At 42.2% G+C, this 21,744-nt stretch overlaps 1 protein-coding gene across 4 annotated transcripts in view; it reads right to left on the reverse strand.

Annotated features, from left to right (window-relative positions):
• Positions 1 to 21,744, reverse strand: part of LOC149311610 (muskelin) — a 165,433-nt gene that overhangs the window by 80,859 nt on the left and 62,830 nt on the right. For all 4 annotated transcript variants that reach the window (XM_089527467.1, XM_089527469.1, XM_089527466.1 and 1 more), the window contains exons 5-8: positions 17,326 to 17,435; positions 14,288 to 14,480; positions 4,114 to 4,191; positions 3,396 to 3,461 (exon numbers count right to left, since the gene is read on the reverse strand). In XM_089527467.1, the coding sequence (XP_089383593.1) occupies positions 3,396 to 3,461; positions 4,114 to 4,191; positions 14,288 to 14,480; positions 17,326 to 17,435 (447 nt within the window). The remainder of the gene's footprint in view (positions 1 to 3,395; positions 3,462 to 4,113; positions 4,192 to 14,287; positions 14,481 to 17,325; positions 17,436 to 21,744) is intronic.

Consider the following 21,744-nt stretch of genomic DNA (forward strand, 5'->3'; position numbering starts at 1 on the left):
GCTGGGTGCTATCTTTTTACTATGGTAAATTTGGTATTAAGTAATTTGCATTTGCCATTTATGAAGGAGTCAGAGCCTGCATCTGCACTGCAGAAATAATCCAGTTTGACACCACTTTAACCGGCATGGCTCAATGCTATAGAATTCTGGGAACTGTAGTTTTGTGAGAAGTTTAGCCTTCTCCGTCAGACAGCTCTGGCTCCATAATAAACTACAGTTCCCAGAATTCCACAGCATTGAGCTACTGCAGTTCTGTAGTGTGGATGCAGCCAAAGTCAGACAGTAGAAAAACAGAAGCATCAGAGTAGCACGTTTGGTGTACCAATTCCCAGCCTTACCCACCCCTTGAAGGCCTGACTGGCACCAATTTTGGTTTCTTTTTGGAACCAGGTCAAAGCATGGCCTTTTATTAAATCTTTTGGGGCCCAATTTACATTTCAGCAATGCGGTGGCTTAGTGATTAAGACACCAATTCTGATGACTGGAAGATCAGAAGATAGGCAGTTCAAGGGCCAAAGTGCTGCATGATGGGGTGAGCTCCTGTCAGTAGTCCCAGCTTCTGCTAGCCTAGTAGTTTGAAAGCATGCAAATGCAAATAGTTAAATAGGCACCACTTTGGTGGGAAGAGTTGTTAAGGAAAATGCAACATGGGATATACAGTAAATAAATAATAAATAAACATTTTATTTGTATACCGCCCTTCCATAAGATCAGGGCGGTTTACAGCATTTAAAAACACACAATATACAGGCTAAAAACCAAATCAAAAATTACATAAATCACAAAGCAAGACAAAAGCAAAACAGAACAAAAACCAAAGCCCCCGGGTTAGCAAACCATTGCCTGTGCGGCCTGTGCGGCGGGGGGCCTATAGGGACTTAATCGGGGAATGCAATTTGGAACAGATAGGTCTTTAAGTCCCGTTTAAATTGGGCCAGGGAGGTAACTGAGCGGAGCTCTATGGGCAGCGTATTCCAAAGGGCCGGGGCAGCGATGGAATAGGACCTCCTAGAAGTGGAGGATAATCTTGCCCCAGGAACCCTAAGGAGTTGCTGCCCAGATGTTCTGAGGGTGCGAGGCGGAATGTACGGAGAGAGGCGGTCCTTCAGGTATCCTGGGCCCAAGCCATTTAGGACTTTATAGGTCATCACCAGCACCTTATATTGCGCCCGGAAGCGAATGGGCAGCCAATGGAGGTTTTTTAAAACCGGTGTTATATGGCTGGCCCTGGACGTGCCAGTGACCAGCCTAGCTGCCATATTCTGCACCATTTGAAGTTTCCGGGTTTGGTATAAGGGCTGTCCCATGTAGAGTCCATTGCAGAAATCCAGTCTCGAGGTTACCAGGGCATGTACCACAGTTTCAAGGTCCCTCTGAGCCAGGTATGGGCGCAGCTGGCGAATAAGCCGAAGCTGATAGCAGGTGCTCTTGACCGTCGCGTTCACCTGAGCAGTCAGGTGAAGGGACGAGTCAAGAAGCACCCCCAGACTGCGCACGGAGTCCTTCACAGAGAGCGTGACCCCGTTCAGGACAGGTGGAACCACCGTCATTCCTGGACCAGGGGAACCTATCACGAGTACCTCCGTTTTCTCTGGATTCAGCTTGAGTCGGTTTTCCCTCATCCAGCCCATTACTGACTCCAGACAGGCCACGAGAGGAGAGACGCCATCCTCAGTCACTGCATCAGTCGGAGACATAGAGAAGATTATTTGGGTGTCATCAGCGTACTGATAACCCCGCGCCCCATGTCTCCGGATGATCTCTCCCAGCGGTTTCATGTAAATGTTAAATAGCATGGGAGACAGAATGGCTCCTTGAGGGACCCCAGTTTTAAGGACTCTCATCGGAGCACACGTCTCCCAGCTGCACCATCTGGGACCTCCCGGAGAGGTAGGACCGGAACCACTGGAGCGCAGTGCCCCCGATTCCCACCTCTGCCAGGCGCCCCAGAAGGATACCATGGTCTATGGTATCGAAAGCCGCTGAGATGTCCAAGAGCACCAACAGGGACACGCTTCCCCTGTCGATGCCCAGACGGAGATCATCGACCAAGGCGACCATGGCCGTCTCACATGTATGTGAAAGTCACTATGACTAAGCAAAAGCAATTAAGAAGCCACACAGGTGAAAAAGCTAATATAATTTAGAAGGTTTGAATGCCAAGGACAGAAATGCAGAATGTATAATTGAAAACACCTGAGAATCATTAAGTGTACAAGGTGAAAATGATGAAATTCTTAAGTATGGGTGGAACTATGTGAACCAATCAAAATGAGTGTACACGCCCACTGGGTGGAAACTGAGTAAGTGAGTGGTGTTTGACAATGGCTATAATAATTGCTATGTTTGCCAATGTATTTTGTGGGTAGTTGTGGAGTTGTGTGAGTAGTTTGGAGATAGTGAGGGCATTAGTATTTGTATATAGTAGAATAAAGTAGATCTTTTATATAAGACTACTGAGTTGTCTGGTGTCTTGAGTGAAGATACAAGAGCCAGCCGGATCCTGGAGAAGTGTGAAGACTTCTGTGGAAAAAGAGTGAGAAGGCTTGGAGAGTTTGTCAGGGTCTTCAGCCTATTCTCTGAAACTCTGCTGCTTTGGAGAAAAGCATTAACCACTGGCCAAAGCTGGTCAGCTCCGCTGCATAACAAGGTAGTAAGTTAGAGCCAGAGGTGAAGAGCTACAACTCCCATCATCCCTGACAAGAGTAACAGTGTTCTGCCACATAACCATGAGTCATCTTTGGACAATGCTGGCTCTTCGGCTTAGTAACACCACCCCCTACAGTCGGACACAACTAGACATTCATGTCAAGGGACTACCTTTACCTTTACCTTTTTATATTTCAACCCTTTTAAGGGTTGCTTAAGTCGTCTGATTTATTTTTATTATGTTTAAAATATTTATTTAAATTGTTTATTTATTTCAATTATTTATTTTAATATGGAATTGTTTAAATCATTTTTATCTGTTTGCCATTATGAAAACTTATCACAAAAGAGTGGGGCAAAAATATAAGTAATTAGCTTCAAGCTGGCCACAAAAAACAAGGGACCTGATATGCCAGAACAAGAACTGAGATGCCCAACTCCAAGAGTAAAATTCTGCCATTAGAATCTGCCTGAAACAATTTCCTTATTTCAGTTTTGCTCTACAAGTGTGCCATATTTCCCTACTGTAACACAGTTTTGCTTGCATTGTTACACATTTGGAGGACCAGGATGGTCCTGGAAATACAAACCTCATCCCCTTATTTAGCAATGGTGGTCCTTCTGTAGTCAGCCAGTGAACTGAAAATTGTAATAATTACCCACAAAACTGTATGCTACAAAAGCAGGTATCAAAAATGAAATGCTGTCTTTGAATTAAATAAATAAATAAAAAGGAAGGTGCTCACCTGTCTGAACATCAATCACCATTTGATGACCACCTCTCATTCCAGGTCTGCTGTCTTCACCATCACCTTGTAGCAGTTTGAGAAAAGAGAAAGAAGTCTAATTATTAAACATGGTTTGTTGAGAGGATAAACAACATTCAATTGGTATAAACTAAAGACAATTTATTCCCAGAATTAAAAAAGTATGGCTATCCCAACATGAAATATGCAGAAATATGCAAAAACAGCCATAGAAAGGAAGTAAGCATATGTGACTGTTTAGAGTAGGAGCATGCTCTTTGCAGCCTTGCCAAAAATTATTGGACTGTACCGCCCAACGCCCATAGTCATGTGAAAAGGTGAAAGACAATATGAACTGCAACCCAATGTTATCTGAAGGAATACAGGGTGCCCACCTCAGGTTGGGGCCACAGAATTACCTAAAAAAACTGTTTATTGAGCTTCGGCAAAGCTAGACAACATGGAACGGCAGTACCTGGAGTAAGCCCTATCGGCAGCCCCTGGCCATGTGATGATTTTTAAGGCAATAACACCCTTAAGCTGGGACTGGTAACATATAGCTGATCTCACTGTCTGCCTTACTTCCTACAGCTGATCCTCATAAGATCCTGGCTACCACATTCCACACAAACTTGAGTTTCCAGAAAGTCTTCACGTATAGTCTACTGCTGATCATGTCACATTAAACTGATAAGCTGACTTTATAGTACTGTCTCACCTTTGGTGCTTTTGGGAATTATCTGTCCCCATCGTGGTTTGTACTCCTGCTGACTGATATATTGGTTGAACAAACCATCTGTTTAAAAAAACACACACAACACACAACGTTAGCTGTTAGCTATACATCCCTTTTTTCCAAATTTTTTTTAAATGTTAAATATGCCTGTTTCGATATGATTCCTTTAAAAAATTAAAAACATGACAACAAAATCATGTTACGTCTATATGAACTTAAAGCCACAGAAAGATGGGACAGATGCATTGGTAATAAATTTTAAATAATACTAGATAAGTTTGTGTAAAATCACTTGAATGACATTATGAAATTAAACAGGGGTGAGGAAATTGGAGCCAAAAAACATTTCAAAATCCCTGTTAAACATGACAGGTATTGACCCTACAATCCCATCAAGGACATGCCCCCAAAGCTCAAAGCCTAGCCTAAAACAAAACTGGATAACAGGAGCACCTCTGCACCCCCACAGAGGGTTGGGGGTGAAATATGTCCCCCACCCCCTCCACAATTACCTACTCCTGAAATATAGTAAAACTAAAAGCATATCAAATAGAAGAAGTACCCAGAAATGTTCTGGAGTCAGGGTGCAGAACATAAGGTTATCAAGCAAAGATCAGAGCGGGTTCATATATATGCTGAGTGCACCCTGAGGATCCCTCAAGCAGATACCCTTTCTACTATGGATGCCTTCCAGTGGATAAGGGATGAAAACAGGAGACTACTGGAGCCTTCAAAATGTAATGCAAAACATATTCCAGGTCAAACTCATAGGCTGGGAATTCAGCATGTGAAAAATTATACAACAATTTCTCCCCCACCAATTAAAGCTGACATCAAGCATCAAACACTGTTGTCAGAGGGAAGAAAGAAGTCTGATGTGAATCCAAGCAAAGAAAGGGAGAACAGAACTTCACATTGGAGAACAGAATGATTTTTGTCCAAGAAAGCTCAGGAATCTCACCCAGTTCCATGGAAATCCTGTTTGGACATCTCTCATAGTAATTTTCCCCTAGTCCCTTCAACAGTAAATTTCAGTTACTGTATTTCCAAACACAAGGAAAATGAAATTCTGAGACATTAGAATGCCTATCATTCAAGACCACCCAAATGAGGAATAGTTCCAGCTTCACAGGCATATGATTAGCCTTAAAACACACACACACAACGAAAGTAGGTTCTTAATGCCTTTGGGGAAGAAGAATCAAACAATGGATCAGAGCCAGTCTCAAGAAATGCCACCTCCAAATCCCCATGTTCCTATAATCATCACTCATATGCCACTTTCAAGGGTTCTTCAATACTGAAGTTTCATTAGCAACAGATTTTCATCTCCCTTCTTGCAAGCAAATTGCATATCACCTCTTATTTTAATGTGGTATGTTGAAAGGAGGAATATCTAAAAAGGAAAGATATCTATAATGTTTATGTAGAACTGCCTGGATTGCTTTCCTACCCTAAATGTAGCACTTTAAAAGCACTAATAATGCAGTAAAAAAAGAATTAACTGTAGGAAATAAAACGAGATGCATGGGAAGTAAGGAAGCTATAATTTACTTCTATCTAGACAGAACTTATAGGGAGAGGGAACTGGAATAAAGAGGGGCAGCCAGATAAATTGCTGCTTGTTGTCATTAACAGAAAACCTTCAAGTGTTGTGCTTCTGCAACCTGACTCTGTTAAGCTGAATCTTGTACTTGCTTAGATAGTAAGAAAGGTTCAGAGACAGAAAGTGGTTGCATTTCATGGAGAAACTCCTAAAATTAAAAGCTAACAAAAATGTTTAAACACTTGGAATTGTACAAAACAGATTCCATGATGACGCGTGCCACACACAACCACTGTCACCACCCCCACTGTGTCTTGCATGGGACACTGGTCTGGAGTTCTTCCAGGCTTCTTCCCAGAACTATCTCTCTCTTGGCAGCAACTCTACTTCCATTCTCCCTGTGTGACAAACCAATAAAGACTTGTTTTCTGAGCTGAACCATCAGTGAGGTCACACTGGCAGGGTGAGGAAAGAAAAAAAATAAGAGAGGGAAGACTTGACTGAATCTTGCAGAAAGCATTCTTCTTGCTTTCTGCCACTGCATTCGTTGCACATTTTGCCAAGGAGAAGCAGTGTGATGTAGGACCCTGAACACCAGAGTTCAAATTCCCACTGGCCAAGGAAACTCACTGGGTGACCCTGGACAAGTCACACTCTGACTGTGTCAGAGGAAGGCAATGACAAACCCCCACCAAACAAATCTTGCCAAGAAAACCCAATGACAGGGTTGTCTTAGGGTTGCCGTTAATGACTTGAAGGCACACAACAGCAATATCAACAAACAACAAGCCAAAACCAGCCAAGCAGATGAGTTAACAATCCACCGCACAGCCCACGCTCAGGAGCTCGGCTGCATTAGATTAGATTTGTCAGTTATTTAAAATGAAACAATTTTAAATGAAAGCAGAATGACAAAAAGAAGGAATCTAGCAGCCTTTTTAACAGATTTATCCTAGCATCAGTTTGCGTGGATGTCAATCCACGTCCTCAGACATACGGATGGAATTAAATACTAAAGCTACAAGAAAACAGCAATTACTTAGTTGTGGAGAAGGGAATGAGAGCCTAATGGGGTACATAAAGATGCAAATGGTGACCATGGCTATAAATTTTCAGGGGGTTGTATATGATGATACAAGTAGATCAAGCTCATCTGTAGCCTTCAAGTGTGAAAGCAACTAATTTGTTATGCCAGAGTCACTTCCCCTGAAGTCAGAAAATTTTCTGGGAACACTTCCCTTATTATATGTGTTTTGTCATGTGCCTTCAAGTTGTTTTTGACTCACAACAACCTTAAATATTGTCCCTCCATTTGCATCCATGTTATGATTCCTCATGTAATTTTTAAAGCTGGGAGGCAAAGGCCTGTCAGTCACAACCTGCAAGATAGAAGTATTATTTTCCAGAACTGGCTGTAGTTTACTGGATGTATCTGAGTGTCCTCACCTGGGGGCTGTAGGTGACTAGTGCTGTGCTGTCATTTTCTGATTTGCTCTGTATTGCAGTATTGTTCTGAGGTACTTCTTGATTTGTTTTTCAACTTCATTGGGTGGGTACTGTAGTTTCAGAAATGCCTGTTTTGTGCTATGAGATAAGTCTCTGCCTTGTGGAATTGAACAGATGCCGTTGTACTGGAGGGTTTGGCTGTAACCAACAAATCTGACAGTGTGCTCTAGGAGGAAGCTGGACCCATGTAAGTATGTGTAACAATGAGTGGGCTTTCAATACAATATGGTGCTTAGAGGTCTACTGTGCAACTATACAATAGTGTCAAAACAATTAATTGGTTGTGTGGATTGGTCCAGGCTCAGGTTGATGTGGAAGTTGCTGGAATTCTGGTGAAACTTCTCAAGTGATTACTTGCCAGGAGTCCAAATGATAACAATGTCATCAATATTTCTCAAGCAGAAGATGTATTTCTGGGTGCATCTGCTGATGAAGTATTGTTCCAGATCACCCATATAGATGTCTGCATACTGTGGTCCCCTGCAAGTGCCCACGGAAGTGCAATTTATTTGAAGGCATATTATTCACAAAAAGGAAGTAGTTATAAGTAACTGCAAAGCATTAGAGCTTGGTGGCTAGGTGTGCTGTAGCCCCATTCACAGAATTTTACATTTCAGAGAATCATAGAGAATTCAGAATGGTTTATAGTCTATTCTATATACGCCATCGGGCCTGAAGAGGAAGAGCTCTCCCCCCTCCTTCCAATGGTCATCTTCTGGCCTGCGAGGGAGTGAAAGGACAGGCCCAACGCCATCGAGCCCAGCCTCGATTAAGAAAAAGAACCCTCCCTCCAGTCCATCTGCCTTGGTCCAGACCTCAGAGGGAGAGAAGAATGCTGGACCTGATCCCCTCCCCGCCCCCACCATTCCCTTCTCCTTTTGTGTCCTGTCTTTTTAGATTATAAGCCTGAGGGCAGGGAACCGTCTATTATCCCCTCTGTTGTAAACCGCTCGGATTCCCAGTGATTGGGCAGTATATAAATAAATCCTATTATTATTATTATTATCATTATTATTCCTGTGTGGAATAGTGGTATATAGTGATTGCACAATCTTAATAGTTAGGATGGTGTTCTCAGAGAGGCTATGGATAATCTCCATTTTCCTCCTAACATCTATTGTATACTTCACATAGTTTGGTGTACTGCTGACACATAGACTGAGAATTTAATCCATATATCTAGATGCCCAAACAAAGAGGGCTTTAATGGCTGAGATAATGGGCCTTCCTGGGTCACCTGGTTTGTGTAATTTTGGTAGTAGTAGATGGGGTGTGCCTATTCAGGTCTGGTTTTGTACTTCTGTGGGAAATTCTGATAATTTGCATAGTCCCTTCTCATATTCATCAGCAAGATCTACAGATAGTATTCTGTAAAACATGTCATTGGATAATTGTTTCTCAGCTTCTTCTACATAATCCAACTTGAGGGGATTAAAACTAAATTCTAGTTCTGAAAAGATTACTTCATAGAGCAGGGTGAAATTTTTCGATGCATAACACCTCCTAGGCAATGGCCTAAAATCCCTGAAAGCACCAGATCTCATCTGATTTTGGAAGTTAAGTAAGGCCAGGCCTGGTTAGCCCTTGGATGGGGACCACCAAAGAACACCAGATTCTGTATGCTATATTTCAGAGGAGGGCAATAACAAATCACCTCTGAATATTCCTTGTTTAAGAAAGCCCTATGAAACTCATGATGTCGACACAAGTCAACAGGCAACTTAAAAGCACACACACATCACCTCCCATCCCTACATTATGGTATCCCCTCTAAGTACTGTATATATTCATATATAAGTCTAGAAATTTTAGTCAAAAAAATGACCCAAAAAATCTGAGTCGACTTATCCACAGGTCAATATGAGTACTGTACTTTAATTCTCATAAAAATAGAAACCATCTCCTGGTGAAACGCAAGAGTGGCATTTTCCTGGAAGCATTAACCTCCCTCTATTCTTTCATCTCTCTATCCTTCAGTGTAAACACAAACAGTTATGCCTCCTGCAATTTTGTAAGTTCTTTGGCATTGTTTCCCTTGCTTCATCCTTTAGATCCTTTATTGCATGACCCTAAGTCTTACTCTCAACTTATCCACGAGTCATATCAAAATCCCTCATTTTGGCCCCTAAACCTGCCCTTGACTTTTACATGAGATCAACTTCTTCTTCTTATTCTTATTCTTATTATTAACTTTATTTATAAAGCATCATAAATCTAAACGGTGCTGTACAAAACCAAGTAAAATCAAGAATATAAAAACCTGCCTACAGCATACAATCTAAAAGTTTGTTGTATATAGTTGAGTATATATGATATATGTAACAGGGAAACATGGGGATATTGTCCCATTGCTCCTGCTGCAAACAATTGTTGGCTGATCAGTTCATAGACCTCCCATCTGTGTGAGTTGTCTTCCATGAAGTCCAAGCCTGTCAATCTGGCTTGAATCTCCTCCAAGCCACTGGCTTGTTGGAAGAGAGGCAAGCCAGACTTCCAGGTTTGAACTTCATATAAATGATACATGGATAGCCCATGCCATGTGTAGCAAAAGTGATTGAGGCAATACGAAGTAGAAGCTGACATGTCCACTATATGCCAGAGTTCTATGGAATTTCCATCTTGCTGGTGCATGCAAATGGGGTCACAAACAGTGCTTGAGTAATACATTTTCTCTAGAAGCAGCATGTGCCTTTCAGTTCCATGGAAATTTACTTCTGTGTTTATCCGGGAAAAAATGGATGAAATATCAGAGGGTACTAATCGAGCGTTTCAAAATTAAGTACAGCCTTTTACAAACTTTATACAGGCAGTGTGAGAACTAGATGTTCAGAGGTGTCAGAGAGATGGGGCCACAGAGGACTGAGAGAAGGCAGCTGTGGAAAAAGAGGTAATCCTAAAACAAGAGAACCCTTGAATAGGTATTGTCATCATCATTCCTAGATACGGCTCCACATAAATGCCCCCTCCCTTTCCATGCTATTTCTGGTTCTGGTACTAAATTTTCTGTTAAAAAAGTAAAGCCCCAAAACACATAAACTTAACTAAGGTTAATGAGTTACGTGTGCATTGTTTGCCTTCAAGTCATTTCCAAATTATGGTGATCCTAAGGCGACTCTATGACAAGGTTTTCTTAGCAATTTCTTCAGGAGAGGTTTGGCAATCCCATACCTTGAGGCTAAGAGACTGGGACTTGCCAAAGGTCACTCTTGGGTTTTCATGGCCAAGCGGGAATTTAAACCTTGTTCTCCACAGTGTAGTCCAACACTCAAACTACTATACCATACTACTGTATTAAAACTAACCAGACCTTACATCCTTGGTTCATGCCTTTAATACACAATGAGTTAATGTGGGTATATGCTACCTCAACTCCATAGATAATGCAATATACTGTGACTGTCTTGCTGCTATGTCTTTCCTATTCCTCTCCAACTTGGGCCATGTTTCAGTGACTCCCATGATGGTTCAGTAAACCTATTTTTAGCATAGTCAACCACTTCAACATTCCTAAATTATCAGAGAGAAGATGAAATGTGGATCTTCCTTTAAAATGGATAGGGACAACTGCTGTGACTCTTCATCATTTTCAGTTTGGCACTTTTACTTGCTGAACAGCCAACCCACCAAGTGGGAGCTCATACACAGGTAGATAGAACTTGTAAGGTCTCCTACTTAAAGTACTGATAATGTGCCATTTGAAATACTGCTTTCAAAGCAGCATGAATGGCAAAATACATACAGACACATTGGAGGCAACAAGCCATAACAAGGTCCAGAACTTGTAAAATGAGCAGCACAAGTCTGGAATAAGTAAGTTCAAGGCACATCTAAATGCCTGCACCTGCATCCACAAGCAGCCAAACTCTCTGAAAAATCACCAGTTTTATATTTCCCAGCCACTAACATCAATTGAGAAAAATGAGATTCCACTCACTAGAAACAATATCTCAGAAAGAAAAGTAATTTGGTCTTTACAGGAAAAACATCAACAAGTGGGATATTATCTTCCTGCTCAGTCATGCTGACTGACCTTTCCTGGAAAATCCAGGCAATTAATTGGTCATTCAGATGTTAGTTTTCCATATGCATTCCTTGGAAAAGCAAAAGGATTACATCAGAATTAGGGCCCAGATAGTTACTGTTAACAGATATGGAGTCATTGGCGGGAAAAATAATATTGGCCTAGGGGACGGGAAAAAGGAGTGGTGGTGGTGGGTGCTGGTTAATTTTACAAGCATAGATTTTCACAAGGCTGGCCAAAAAATTCTTTTGGGAGTGTATTTCAGAGACTTGCATTTTGGAGGCACTTCAAACACCATTATTAAAGTAACTCTGCATTCAGTATTTCTAATACATGAGAATAAACTTTCTTGTCAGAGAATGCATAGGCTGCCTGGAAACTCCAGAAATAAATCCAAGTATGGAGTATTTAAAGTCATGGGTCTGAAAAAGCTGAGATTCAGGGAAACCTTTATTATTTCCAAGAGGAAATCCGGCACCTGTCTGAGTTTCCATATACACATTTTCTGAGAATTTCAGATGAAATAAGGCGGTGTCAGGGTGAATGTGTGGCTGACGGCCAAAGCACACTGAAAAGACTTTATCTGCTAATAAAGGGCAAAGAGATGTTTGCCATGCTTGAACAAAACCAAAACCAAAAGCTGCTCCTTGGTACAAGTCAGCCTTAGTCTTAGGTCCCTTCCCTTTTTTTCTTTACCTGCTCTTGTCCCTGGGACAATGCCTTTATAAATTACAATCTGGTGTTTCTAAATACAAGTGTAATGCCAGTACAGCTGCGTAAAACCAGTGGTTTAATGTTACAGAGTACTTCATTTCTATGTCGCATTTGGCCAATTAAACCAAGGAAACACAAGCCCAAGCCTCTTGAGAATTTTTCTGGCAGAAAAAGTATGTGAAAATTGGCATTTGGGCATCTCAGCCAGGTCTTCAAGGAATCATATGGCCAGAAGGTGTTTATGCATAAGCTGCCCAAGCTGTTGCCAGTTGGAAAAAGCTACCTCATTATTTGGTCTGAGTTTAGCTCAAGACAGTTGGGGGATACACCTGTGGAAAAAGGATTCCTGGGCCACATCCCAGACTGTGACAAATACTCTTTGACTGGAGTTCACGCGGAGTACATTCTGATACAAGAGGCCCACCTCTTCCCTCAAGGCCTCACTCTACCCGCAACATGGGGAAGGGGAACTCAGTACCCCTAAATTAGCAAAGGTAGGTAGCAGGGGAAAAGACCCATTATTACTTCATACGATCCTTAAAACTAGAGAGGCTGCAATACCAAGTTATGTTTGTGTATACCCAACAAGTTAAGGGAGACTAACCATAGTTAACTGTTGGACTACGGACAGACAGACAAAGGCTACTCACATCCATGGCTACCATTAGAACAAAGCATCAGTGAGCATACAAATGGAATCCTCATACCTAGAAACGCTCTATATAAAGCAGGCATGAGAATCACATAGCCCTCCAGATGATGTTGGACTGGAACTCCTAGCATTCCTCACCACTGGCTATACTGGTTAGGGTTGCTGGGACTTGCAATCCAACATCTGGACAGCCACAAAACTCCCAATTCTTTAAGTGTGGAGCATGTCCCGTTTTTAATTGCTAAATTAAGAGTATTCTTATAAATCTCTATAAATGATGGAAGGTTTCTGTGACAAGGGACAAATTCAATAATATAAAAATACAAGTAACCCGTCATTATGATCTACACATTCGGAAGGCTATGTGCTGGCTCACTCACTTTCAGGAGCAGATTCTGCATGGAAGGGGAGCACGAGTAACTATGCACAACATTATGGCTTCGGTGAAACACATTATACAGAGTAAGACTGTATACTCTTACGTCTTACACTTTATAAAGAAGGACGGTGGACACGGTAAAGGCTTAAAAGCTTTCTTACTCCAGCATCATGCATACAAGTAGTTCATACCAGGTCAATGTTTGAACTTGCCCCAGCATCCCACAGAGTCAGCAAATAATCAAACCTAGAGGCAAATGTTTGGGTATACATAAACATAACCCACCTTGAATCCCATTGGAGAGAAAGGCGGGATATAAATCTTTAAAATAAATAAATAACATAAATAAAATAAAATAAAAATCACCAGGTTCCTCAGGAGTATTTGCATCTGGAAATCAACCATTTCCCAAAGAGAAAATTTTCTCAGCCCTATAGGAATTAATCCAGTTGTTCAGCTGTTCTGACAGTATAGTAATTACTCTTGCACAGGAATTCTATAAATGTGGCTACCCATTACATTCATCACATCAAAAGAAGCCAGACAGAAGCTAAGCTCTTACTGCTGATAAATCTGACAGTCCCCTGGAGTAAGGCAGAGAAGTCTGGAGCAAAGCAGTAGCCTATGGGCCCCTTTTTCCTTCCATTCTTTCTCTAGTGGCTAATAGTCCATGCTCATTCCTCTTTCAGCCTCTCTGACAAATAACTGCACGAAAGCTGGGAATTAAAGAGCCATTAGGGCTGAAGGGCGGGGTATAAATTCCTAAATTTAAAAAAAAAAAAAAAAAGGACCTGTGATTCACAAAAGTAACTTTACCAAGCTCCGCTCCTGCATTATTCCTGCATGGCAGAGGATTAGACTTGATGGCCCTTGAGGTCTTTTCCAACTCAATGATTCTATGATTCTCTGTGTTTGCCCCCAAAACCCCTTTTAGACTTTTCTACCTCTTTAGAGGACAGCACAGTACTCTCAGCACTCAGAACCTGCTTTACACATCTCTGTTTCGAATGCAATGAAAATGATTTGCAGATAACCTAAGATTACACACAAGTGATCTTATAGAGGCATTAGGGAATAGCGACAGAATGTTAACATGAAGACTTCCATTCCAAACATCTGTTTGGGGCTGGCTGCCTTCCAAAGTGCAAGGGACATTGCACTGCCAGTAGGGACAAAGTCTGGATTATCAGCCTGACAAGAAGGAGGTTCCATTTCACTGGCAAGCAACCAAAATTGTTATAGAGGACCCCAAAAGTCTACCTAGAGTCCTAATGCATTCATTCACTGGCTGCCCAACGAGATAATCAAGATCACATCTTAACCCCCTCCTGCACTTACCATTCACAGCTTTTTCTATCAACTCTTCACAAGCATTGAAGTCTCCCTTCAGGACTAACTTGTCATGAAGGTCTGTCAGCATGGGATGCTCCAGTGCAATCTTGGTTTTCTTCTGCAGGGATTCAAATGCCTCGGTGTAGTTGTGCTGGCGAAAGTGCTTCAAACAGAGGCGAATGGCTTCCTGTTCACGGTACTACTGGAACACAAGAAAACCTATGAGAACAGCACCACAGCTCTCCCAGCCTAACACTGTTGAGTAATTTGCCTACAGACTTTGGTTTAGATTGCAAGAGGACCCAAGCCCTTGGAATGCATGCGGGATAATGTTAACAGGGTCACAAGGCAACGCTCAATATATTTCTAAATAATAATAATAATAATAATAATAATAATAATAATAATAATAATAATAACTTTATTTATATACCGCCTTTCCTGTAGATCAAAGCGGTTTACAATATAACAGTTGTGTGACACATGTCACGATACAAACAGTACAATATTTCGTTAATTACAAATCACAATTTCATACAGATTGCATAAAAGCCTGAGCTATATACATACCATTAAAACCATCAGTTATGGGGGGGGGGGGGGCTTCCTCATCTAAACAAAGTCGGGAGGGAAGGCTACTTGAAAAAGGTGAGTTTTTAATGCCCTCTTAAAAGCTTCTACTGTGGGACAGAGTCGGATCTTTTCTGGGAGTGCGTTCCAGAGGGTCGGGGCTGTCGTCGTATAGGCCCTCCAATGAGTTGCTGCTTGTTTTACCTTGGGGCAGTCAAGTAAAAGTTTCCCTGTTGTTCTGAGGGTGCGGGGCGGGTTATGTAGGGAGAGGCGCTCCCTTAAGTAACTCGGGCCCAAGCCATATAGGGCTTTATAGGTAATGACCAACACTTTGTATTGCGCCCGGAAGCTAATAGGTAGCCAGTGGAGAGATTTTAATATAGGTGTTATATGGTCTGATCTTGGGGTACCTGTGATCAATCTGGCTGCAGCATTCTGAACTAGCTGTAGCTTCCGAACCTGGTACAAAGGTAGCCCCATGTAAAGCGCATTACAGAAATCCAAGCAAGAGGTTACCAGTGCATGTACTATAGTTTCAAGGTTCTTTCTGTCCAGACAGGGGCGCAGTTGGCATATCAGCCGCAGCTGGTACCAAGCACTCCTGGCCATTGCATCTATTTGAGATGATAATTGTAGAGATGAGTCCAGGAGTACCCCCAAACTGTGAACTTTATCCTTTAGGGAGAGCATAACCCCGTCCAGGATAGGGTGGCAAATTTCCCTGTCTGGGCTTGGGGTACCTATCACAAGTACCTCTGTTTTCTCTGGATTCAGCTTGAGTTTGTTTTCTCTCATCCAGCCCATTACTGACCCCAGGCAGGCATCCAGAGAGGAGGTGCCATCTTTAGTCACTGTATCAGTCGGAGACATGGAGAGATAGATCTGGGTGTCATCAGCGTACTGATAACACCATGCTCCATGCTTCCGGATGATCTCTCCCAGCGGCTTCATGTAAATGTTAAACAGCGTGGGGGATAGAATGGCGCCCTGTGGAACGCCAGATGTCAGCTCCCTTTTACGAGAGCAACTATCCCCCAGCCTCACCGACTGGAACCTTCCCGAGAGGTAGGATCGGAACCACTGGAGCGCAGTGCCCCCAACACCCAACTCTCTCAGGCGTTCCAGAAGTATACCATGGTCGATGGTATCGAAGGCCGCTGAGATGTCCAAAATTACATGTGTAATTTATATCCTTTTCTTTCACCAGAGAATTCAGGTTGGTATATATCAGTGGTTCCCAACCTGTGGGTCGGGACCCCTTTGGGGGTCGAAGGACCCTTTCATGGGGGTCGCCTAAGACTATTGGAAAACACCTTTTTAATTACAGTTATGAAGTAGCAACAAAAATAATTTCATGGTTGGGGGTCACCACAACATAAGGAACTGTATTAAAGGGTCGCGGCATTAGGAAGATTGGGAACCACTGGTATATATGAATCTATCCAAGTTCATCCTCATAACCACTCTATGAGGAATTGATTTCTGATCTCTTTTTACTACATACAAAATTCTAGTCATAGTATCATAAAAGCCTTTTAAAACAAACAGCTTTCTATAACTGTGGTGTCTTATATCTGCACTATTTTTCTTCTCTCTATTTTTAAAATTTCAAACGCTAATCATTACAATGGTTACATTGTCAGACTCACTAAAATTAATCCAGAACAATGAATATTTCTACTAACTATCTACAAAGACATTTGAAGCTACTTTATAACAAGTTAGGCCACTGGTTCATCTAGCTCAGTGTTTCCTGTACTGACTGGCAACAGCAAAGTTCTTCCAATTAGACACTTTGTGCAGAACCAGTACTCAAAAGATGAAATTGTTTCCTTTTTTTTTCTGATGAAACTGCTTTCTCTCTGCAGAACAAAGAGGAAAGAAAGTGTTCCTCCTCGCTGTAAACCTTCCAAAACTGCTCCAGGGGATTTAGACATCCTCTGGAGCAAGTTAGCAGGAGGCACTGGGACCTACTGAGGTAGGGAGGTGACAGGGAGAAAGTTCCACTGTGCAACTGGCTGTTTGCTCACATGGTGTTGGATTGTGTCCAAGGTCTTTTTTAGTTTTAAACAGGTCAAACCAGGTTGACAATTGTATAATTTGAAGTAAGTCACTAACTTTTTTTTTTTTTTTGCAACCAAGACATCTTATAACTATGACCTCTCACAAAAATATATGTATTTCCATTTGGAAACATATGCACTGCTCAAAAGAACCAACACATTTTTGAAAAGCACTTCACATTCACAGGCACTCTGCCAAACCTGAAGAGCCATGTCAAACTATTAATTCTGTAAAAGGGTCCCCCCCCCTTGTTTTTAAATACTCAAAATGTTATGCTGCAGTTGACTAACAGAATTGGCTGTGAAACTTATCTGTTGAGCAAAAATTTAATTGGCCAGTAAAGTGAATATTCTTTCATCCTCTCTCACTCATTCCCATTAATCCTGCAGCCATTTCATACACAGGCCTACCTTGCTATACCAATTGAGGCAGGGCTGCACCACGTCTGGATCATCAATGCCACTGAGTTCAACATACCAGATGCTAAAATTGAAGCTGGGACCCCAAGACAGCAGTGGAACTAGAAAAAGATAAGACAGACAGAGGTCATCATGTACTGTAATGTTGATTTTTCATTGACAGCAGGAGTCAAGCTTTGGTTATTTGTCTTCATTCCCCCCTGGCCATTCAAGAAAGGAGGGCAAAGCAGTCACTCTTGATGTGTTATGTCAGTACACAGACAGTAAGATGGATTTGTCCTTATCTAGCTCAGTTCCAGAAAAGAAGTTCGACAAATCACATTACCCCAAAAGATCTCAAGGGACCAGAGTTCAAGAGGGGCAGAGGAAGGAGTAATAAGCTGGCTAGTGAGAAACAAGGATAAAGGGGAAAGAATCATGTGCTGAAGGACTGTGAATAGAGACAATAGTGTTTAGGATGTTTAACCTCTCTTGTTTTGTACAAGTTTGCCATCTGTATGTGTCACTGAAAAAATGTGTATGCTGGAACAGCAAATCAGAAAACCAACCTAAAACACAGGCTTACACAATCCCCTCCTCAGTATTTCATGGTGCACCTAATGTAATTCATTTGTAACTAGAAGGAAAGTACCATGATAGAAGTCTCACCCACCTAGAACCATTAATTATGCACACAACCCAATTCAGAATAGGTCGGATGAAATTGCTTAACCAACCCTAACCCACTTTAAAGGTTCATGTCACCAGGACTTGAAAAATGAAGGTGCATGATCCCATCCCACATATAAAGACAGCCTCTATTGCCTCAGATTGAAGCTATGCTCATAGCACCACAAAAGTGCCAACTATAATCCTACCTGGTCCCTTCTGTTTGTATGCTCTTCCCCCCCTCAGATGCTACAACAGCAAAAAGAAGTCCCTGCAACTTTCTCCAGAGCCCACAACTGAAACAGCAAGACTTACTCTTTGATATATCTATCCTTCATCTTGCTTCTAGTGCATAGCAAATACTTAAATATTACCTACATTCTTCTATCATGCATATGTTGTTCTTAATGTTGTGTGACTTCAAGTGTTTCTGACTCATGCGGACCATAAGACAAACCTATCATGAGGCTTTCTTGGAAAGGAGCCCTGGTGGTGCAGTGGTTAAATGCTTGTACTATAGCCACTTACTCACAAACCGCAAGGTTGCAAGTTCGATACCAGCTGGGGCTCCACGGTCGATTCAGAATGGCATCCCTCCGTAAGTCACTAAAATAAGTACTCAGCCTGTTGGGAGGCAATTGGCTTACACATTGTAAACCGCTTAGGGAGTGCTTAAGTGCACTGATAAGTGGTACAGAAATGTACTTGATATTGCTAAGATTTGTTCAGAGGGGTTTGCATATACCCTACCCCAAACTGCTATAAATGAGCCATGGTGTCATAGAATCATAGAGATGGAAGAGACCGCAAGGGCCATCCAGTTCAACCTCGTCATGCAGGAAATCTCAATCAAAGCATCCGCGACAGATGGCCATCCAGCCTCTGCTTAAAGACCTCCAAGGAAGGAGATTCCACCATTCTCCGAGGAAAAAATGTGGTCCACTGTCGAACAGCCCTTACTGTTAGGAAGTTCCTGCTAATGTTGAGGCAGAATCTCTTTTCCTGTAGCTTGCATCCATTACTCGGGGTCCAAGTCTCTGGAGCAGCAGAAAACAAGCTAGCTCCCTCCTGTGACATCCCTTCAAGTATTTAAAATGGGCTATCATATCACCTCTTAACCTTCTCTTCTCCAGGCTAAATAATAATAGTAATAATAATAATAATAATAATAATAATAATAATAATTTTTATTTATATTTCCTGCCTCTCCCTGCAGATTGAGGCAGGATTACAGCAATAAAACAATTCCATATAAAATACAATCATTAAAACAATGACAATACTATTAATTCACTAAGATAATGGATCATCAACTAACATTCATTCTAACATTCATACAATCAGATCAGAAGCGGAGTATTTAAAATCTCTTATAAAAGATCGGGTGGGTAGGCCCGCCAGAAGAGATCTGTCTTTAGTGCCTTTTTGAAGGCATCTAAGGTGGTGATAAGACTGATCTTGTCCGACAAGCTGTTCCACAATCTGGGGGCCGCGGTGGTGAATGTTCTGTAAGAGGTTGTTGTTACTCTGGTTTCTGAGTACTCCAATAGGTTCTTTCCAGATGTTCTGAGAGTGCGGGGTGGATTGTGTAGGGAGAGGCGTTCCCTCAAGTAACTCAGGCCCAAGCCATGAAGGGCTTTAAAGGTAATAACCAACACTTTGTATTGCGACCGGAAGCTAATCAGCAACCTATGAAGGGATTTTAACATTGGTGTTATGTGGTCTGATCTAGGTGTTCCAATGACCAGTCTGGCTAAAACATTTTGAACCAATTAAAGCTTTCGGACTTGGTACAAAGGTAGCCCCAGGTAGAGCGCATTACAGAAATCTAAATGAGAGATTACCAGTGCATGTACCACTGCTTCTAGGTGCTTTTGGTCCAGGTAGCGGTGCAGTTGGCGTATCAACCGAAACTGGTACCAAGCACTCCTGGCCATTGCATCTACTTGAGATGAGAACTGTAGAGATGGATCCAGGAGTACTCCCAAACTGCGAACTTTATCCTTTAGGGGAAGTGCCCCTATCCATGACTGGTTGACAAATCTTCGGCCTGTTACAGACTGCCAAAATAAAGCTGCTTCGAGTCTCTTTGGAGGTATGCTGTTTAAATGATGCATGCATCCTAAGAATCCGGAAGCTGCAACAAAGCTGCACTCCAGTGCTTAGGAATGGAGTGTGGCTCTGGTGCGACCTCCGGACTCTTAGGACCCATGCATCATTTAAATAGCATACCTCCAAAGAGACCCGAAGCAGCTTTATTTTGGCAGTCTGTATCAGGCCTTCATCCCTGTACTTGTTTTACCTATCGCAAGGATCTCAGTTTCCTCTGGACTCAACTTGAGTTTGTTTTCCCTCATCCAGCCGATTACCAACTCAAGGCAGGCATCCAGAGGAGAGATGCCATCCTTAGTCACTGCAACAGTCGGAGACATAGAGAAATAGATTTGGGTGTCATCAGCATACTGATAACCCCGCGCCCCATGTCTCTGTATGATCTCTCCCAGCGGTTTCATGTAAATGTTAAACAGCATGGGGGACAGAATGGCGCCCTGAAGAACGCCAGATGTCAACTCTCTCTTAGAAGAGCAGCTGTCCCCCAGCATCACCATCTGGAATCCGCCCGAGAGGTAGGATCGGAGCCACTGGAGCGCAGTGCCCCTAATACCTAACTCCCTCAGGAGTTCCAGAAGGATACTATGGTCTATGGTATCGAAAGCTGCTGAGATGTCCAAGAACACCAACAAGGTCACACTTCCCCTGTTGATACCCAGACGGAGATCATCAACTAAGGTGACTAAACATCCCCATCTCCCTATGTCATTCCTCACAGGGCATGCTTTCCATAACCTTCACCATTTTAGTCGCTCTCCTTTGGACATGCCCCAGTTTCTCAACATCCTTTTTAAATTGTGGTGCCCAGAACTGAACACAATATTCCAGGTGGGGCCTGACCAGAGCAAAATAGAGTGGCACTATTACTTCCCTTGATCTAGACACTATATTTCTATTGAGGCAACCTAAAATTGCATTGGCCTTTTTAGCTGCCGCATCACACTGTTGACTCATGCTCAACTTGTGGTCCACTTGGACTCTTAGATCCCTTTCACATGTAGTCTCGTTCAGTCAGGTGTCCCCCATCCTATATCTGTGCGTTTCATTTTTTTGCCCTAAGTGCAATACCTTACATTTCTCCCTGTTGAATTTCATTTTGTTAGCTTTGGCCCAGCTTTCTAATCTGTTCAGGTCATTTTGAATCTTGATCCTGTCCTCTGGAGTATTAGCTATTCCTCCTAATTTGGTGTCATCTGCAAATTTGATAAGTATGCTCCCAATTCTGTCATCCAAGTCATTGATAAAAATGTTGAATAACACTGGGCCCAGGACAGAGCCCTGTGGGACCCCACTGGTCACTTCTCTCCAGGATGAAAAGGTGTCATTGTTGAGCTCCCTTTGGGTTCGGCCAGTCAACCAATTACAAATCCATCTTACAGTTGCATTGTCTAACCCATATTTTATTAGCTTGTTTGCAAGAATGTCATGGGGAACCCGGTCAAAGACCTTACTGAAATCAAGATATACTATATCCACAGCATTCCCTTCATCTACCAAGCTGGTAATTCTATCAAAGAAAGAGATTCTGGCAAGTCTGGCATGACTTGTTTCTCTGAAACCAATTTTGACTTTTTGTGATTATGGAATTGCCTTCTAGATGTTCACACATTCTCTGTTTAATGATCTGCTCTAGAATCTTTCTGGTATTGA

This window comes from Sceloporus occidentalis, unplaced genomic scaffold, assembly GCF_023333645.1.
Source record: "Sceloporus occidentalis isolate IW3139 unplaced genomic scaffold, rSceOcc1.0.p SCAF_5, whole genome shotgun sequence".
NCBI lineage: Eukaryota > Metazoa > Chordata > Lepidosauria > Squamata > Phrynosomatidae > Sceloporus > Sceloporus occidentalis.